Source organism: Saccostrea cucullata, unplaced genomic scaffold, assembly GCF_032062105.1.
Source record: "Saccostrea cucullata isolate Sc308-1 unplaced genomic scaffold, CSIRO_AGI_Scuc_v1 ctg636, whole genome shotgun sequence".
Taxonomy (NCBI): Eukaryota; Metazoa; Mollusca; class Bivalvia; order Ostreida; family Ostreidae; genus Saccostrea; species Saccostrea cuccullata.
In genome coordinates this window covers 143,893-149,066 of record NW_026931726.1, presented here as the reverse complement: position 1 = coordinate 149,066, position 5,174 = coordinate 143,893, and the positions used below count along the sequence as shown (strand labels likewise).

At 31.4% G+C, this 5,174-nt stretch overlaps 1 protein-coding gene across 1 annotated transcript; it reads left to right on the top strand.

The window, feature by feature from the left end:
• Positions 1–591: 591 nt before the first annotated feature.
• On the top strand, positions 592–3,392 carry LOC134233370 (putative ankyrin repeat protein RF_0381). Its single transcript, XM_062715333.1, has 4 exons — positions 592–1,002; positions 2,202–2,303; positions 2,433–2,639; positions 2,792–3,392. The coding sequence occupies exons 1-4, from the start codon at positions 678–680 to the stop codon at positions 2,992–2,994; spliced, it is 837 nt and encodes a 278-aa protein (XP_062571317.1). The 5' UTR covers positions 592–677; the 3' UTR covers positions 2,995–3,392.
• Positions 3,393–5,174: the final 1,782 nt, after the last annotated feature.

Below are 5,174 nucleotides of genomic sequence, written 5' to 3'. Positions count from 1 at the left end.
TAGATTTGTGAATGAAGCCTACATATATCTGCTATGATCTGATATACAGAGGAATCGTTGAACAGTTCGGTTGTATATTTGTAGAGATACCAACATAAAAGGAAAAGGCCCAACCTCTGTATTAATTTTTGTTTCCTAATTGCGAAATAAATTATCAACGATTTGTTGATTGAAATATGGTCTATAGACTAGCAAAGAATTAATTAACCACATATAAAAAATTCTGTAAAATGTACGTTCCTGTTTATTAAATATCATAATGCTGTTCCGGTCAATAAACAAAAAAATGTTTGCTTTTTATCCAAAGAAACGTAAGAAGATTCGTCAAGACATGGCAGGTCGGAAAACGTAGTCAATATTTTGTCAATCAAGTAAGGTCACTGTGGAAATCTCTCATCCAATCACGCTTCACTTGCTCCCAGTGCAACACATGGGAGGGCTGGGCGCAAAATTAATAAACCTTGACAGACCACGTGTCTCTTCTCCTACACTATATGAATATCGTACGCTCTCGGAAACTTCATTCAACCTCTCAAAAGGTAACAAAGAGACTGAAAGTCTTTTCAGTAATATACTACATGTACATATACATTGTGGATCTAGATAATTCTGCTTGTTGCATTCATAAATGATTCTCACCTTTCTTAATCTTTTATTAGAGCACACAGGTACTAACTATGATGGGTAAAGACTTTGAAAACAACTCTTCAAAACAGAGAAGATCTGGTGTTGAGTGTCTCGAGCTTGAGAGGAGTTTTTTGGACATAGACTCAGATGCAGATGACGATGTTTTTAGTGATGAAGAAGTGGTTTCTAACCATTCCAGTGTTGCTGAGCGTTTAGGTATCCTTCATGCAATCTACCAGAATGATTACCAGACCTTCGTTGATCTCTTGGACTCTGGTATTGATCCTAATTCGTGTGACTGTGATGGTAACCCCCTGTTACACATCGTAATTGAGAATGGAAACAACGAAATGATGGACCTTTTGCTTCAAGATGGTAAGCGCATATAACAGAGTTTGTCTTTAAAACAAATCCAACAATTACCAAATATACACTGTTACTATGTTGCATATTATATATACATATATTTAAAGGAGGGGAATTAAATTGTAAATTGAGTTGATATTTCATTATAGAAAAGTGAAACAGAACGCTCAAATATATCGAAATAGTGTATCGTAGTAAAAATGTTATTCAAATTCAGTTTTACATTGTACGCTAAAGAAATTTCCCAGATGATGTGTGAAATAAATTGAGTAATTATGTTTCGTGCTTTTATAATGCTAATTAGGTTTTAATATGGTGGTAATCATAAATTGCATAAGATTTAGTAATAAAGCTACTTTAAAATTCAAGCATTTTACGTAATATTGTGTAGTAAATTCTCTTACGCTAGCAAGCTCTTGATTTATTAATCATTTGGGATAAACATAACATGTATTTAACACTGAACGGGAATGAACCATTTTACGTAAAATTCATTTTTTATGAAAAACAAGATGACATCTCTTCACGGCCCCCAGAGGGCAGGTGTTTACAAGCTATATTTGTAACAATGATGAAAACATATATAACATCATTAATGGAGTAATTGAGGCTAGACAAACGTATTATAACGTCATTGCGATAGAAGGTGTATAGGATATCATCAGATTTAACTCCTGTTCATCTGTCACTCTACCTAGGAATTTTGACAATCTTGTTTACAAGACAGTGGAATTTTGCAGTTAAATGAGACAAATAGCTAACATACTAATCTAGTTTCTTTAAATAAAAAAATTCTTTCATAACGTACAATAATACATGGCTCCTGTATCTAACAATATTTCTAACCCTAATATGTCATTAAATATTGATTCGTTAATTATGTTTCCCTTCCTTCTTTTTTTTTTTTAACGATCTGGGACAAAACTGACCGCAATCAATAAAATACGTTTTATGTATTGTAAGAAAAAAGGAACGTAGGAGAAACATATATACATATTGGTAAACACGGTCATTAACAATATTTACCTTGACACCCCCCCGATGTTATGGTCAGGGAAATCTATTAATCGGTCAACAATAGAATGTAAACACAAAAAATGTCTGTTTATTCGATATACGTCAATAATAGCCAAGAAGTGTTACAAGACTAAGAAAACATGCTAAATGGTGATAATATAATTAATATATTTCTTTGCATTTATTTTTAGAACATTGCGATATAAATCGTGAAAATAAATTTCAACAGACACCATTGATCATCGCTGTGATTATGGATGACTTCCATATGGTGAAAACCCTAGTTAAAGCAGGTAAAGCTAATATTCATAGGTGTTTAGTAATTGTATTATTATCATTTTCATAAAATTAGAAAGTAATGAATTGTTTTCTTTCTACGAGTAATTTATAATAAGTTGTTTAATTTAATTTTTTAATTTTAGGAGCTGATTTGAACAAAAAAGATTCAACAGGAAAAACGGCCCTTCTAATTTCTCTACAGGATTCAAGGACTGATATTACCCAGTATCTTATAAAACACGGAAGTGACGTCAATGTGGTGGACTGTTTGGGTCAAAGCGCATTATTTATCATTATTGAAAGCATGGACCTCAAATGTGTGAAAATGGTGAAAAAATTATTAAAAGCAGGTAAGATTCATTGACTGTGAGAAAAAAAGAGACACTGTACATTGAACCATTGTAACGAAGTAATTTTACTTTAATGAATTCATTTGTAAATAAAATTGTCATAAACTTTAATCAAATTATATTTATTCAACATTTCCTTTGTTTTCTTAAAGGATACGATCTTCAAAAAGATACAATATGGATGAAAGAAGAGGGTCTTGATGTCGACATTGTAAAAAGCGGAAATTGGGTGTCTAAACTTGCAAGAAAACTCGCAAACAGACTTCATACCATGAAATCGAATCAACTTTCGTCTGCTACATCGCGCTCAGACTTTACTTCCAGAAAGCCCCGGGTCTTAACGATTTACCAATAAATCACCGATATAAAACTCATAATAGAACACAAGAAGTGATTTTTGAATAAAAACTGGCGACAAAAATATGAGGTTAAAAGGAAGCATTTGAATGTACTGCTTCATGAAAAAAGTAATTTTTTTCATCACTTTTTTCAGATTTCGATTTTCAGGAAGACAGTTTAGTTTTATCATTGCTTCGTTTGTATGAAGATACATGTAATTATGTCGTACTATCTGAAATTGTCAACACCATTGTCCAGTTTATCACTCAAGTTGTCACGTCATATACCTTCGTCCTCTAACAAATCGCATTTTAGTGCTTGTTTTTATAAATCATTTTTTACGTTGTGAAATCCTGTTTTTATATTTTTGTACTTTGTAATGTTTTATTTTAATAAAAATAATTATAAACCTTATATATAGAGATTTAGTTATAATTCAACACAGTTTCTGCAGATGCCATGATAAACAATTTTAGATTAGTCTATAATGATTTAAAACGGTGTTTTTGGTCACCTACAAACAGACTCTCCTATATTATATGAACATTGAATTATTATTATCATTACATGTATTATTTTTTTTATTATTTGCAAAATGTAGTCTCATTGCTGAACAGTGTATGCAAAACAATCGATTCAAAATCGAATGTTAGATACGTCATTGTATATTTTAAACACAATTTATAGTGCTTATAATATTTGCATTATTCAATTCACTGATATTTTTATTTTAAAACCGATGTGCACGTAAATTGTTATTTCCGCTTATGACGTTCAACTTGCACGGAGTTCAATATCTGTATCATCTATATAAAAATCATCACCCTAGAGTTACACAAGTGTTTTGCTAATAAGCTTTATGGAAAGATACAGTATTCAAAACAATAACACCGACGGAGAAATCAATCGGTCAATGTTTTCATTTTATATTACGGCACAAACGTTGAACGCCGTCAAAATGTAAAAAAAAATATATTAAAGCTTACGTCATAAATTGACTTACCTTGTTTGCAAAATTATCTTGTTAGAATTCTTTCTGATTTTAATAAGTGAACTTAAGTCAGTCAATTAAAAAAATATCTACCAGCTACTTACTGCAAATGATAGATAAAAACGTGAAGGAAAGAAAATATAATGGGCAACAGAAATCATCTGTATACACTGTACTTTGATTTACTCCAATGTTAAGGGTCAAGTAGAATAGGGGAAATGTTTATTTGTTCCTTTTTTTCTTTAGGGCAAGTAGTGTCCTTGAACGTTGACGATGCATTCCCTGCATATCTAGTAAAAAATAACAAAACAATCCTCATTCGTTTTTCTTTCTTCTTGTCGATACGATATGTCTCGTCGAGCTTGAAATAAAAGATACGGCACATTGTTGAATATTTGGATATTTTACTAGAAAGAGCCGTTAATGGTTATCAAACAATCAAGCTTTATGATGAACGTGATGACTTTAACTTTTCAATTGTCAATTTCCCTCACGTGTGCAGCAATATACTTTAATCACCTACATACGGAGTTTATCTCTCAGTTGATTCGATAGGCAAGAGCATTCTACATATGAGCAATTTCTTAAACGAAATAAATTATTGACAAACAAGTTAATAAAACAAGACTTTCATTCAGCATGAAGTTTCATTTAAAGTCATCATTTTGTAACTTCTACGGTAGAAACAATCGAAAACAAAACATCGAAATCAAAAACCGATGCACAAAATTATGTATCTCAGTGTTGTCTACTTGTGTGCCAAGTTATACATGTATTGAAATCGGACCAAAACTGTAGCTAAACGAGGCTTCAGTAGCATTTTGAAAAATTGTTTACAGACAGTTTCTTACAGACAGACTTTCTCTGGACAGACTTTGATGGTTATACACAAGAATTATGTGAGTGAATTAATCATTTAATCAAATTAATGACGAAAACAGACAAAATATAATAGAAATACAAACACTGTTTAAATCTGACTAGATTCAATAAAAGAACATGATGTCAGACTTGTCATTTAACAGATATCGTTACGATAGCTACATATGTACAAGTAACAACATTAACAAACAATAAATCTAAAAAAAAAATCACCAGAGCAAAAAAAAAAGTGGTCACAAAAATTAGAGCAAAGGAGATGGTGAATAATAGAGAGCACAATGTGTTAAAAATTATAGGAAAACAAAACGGTACACAAAAGAGCA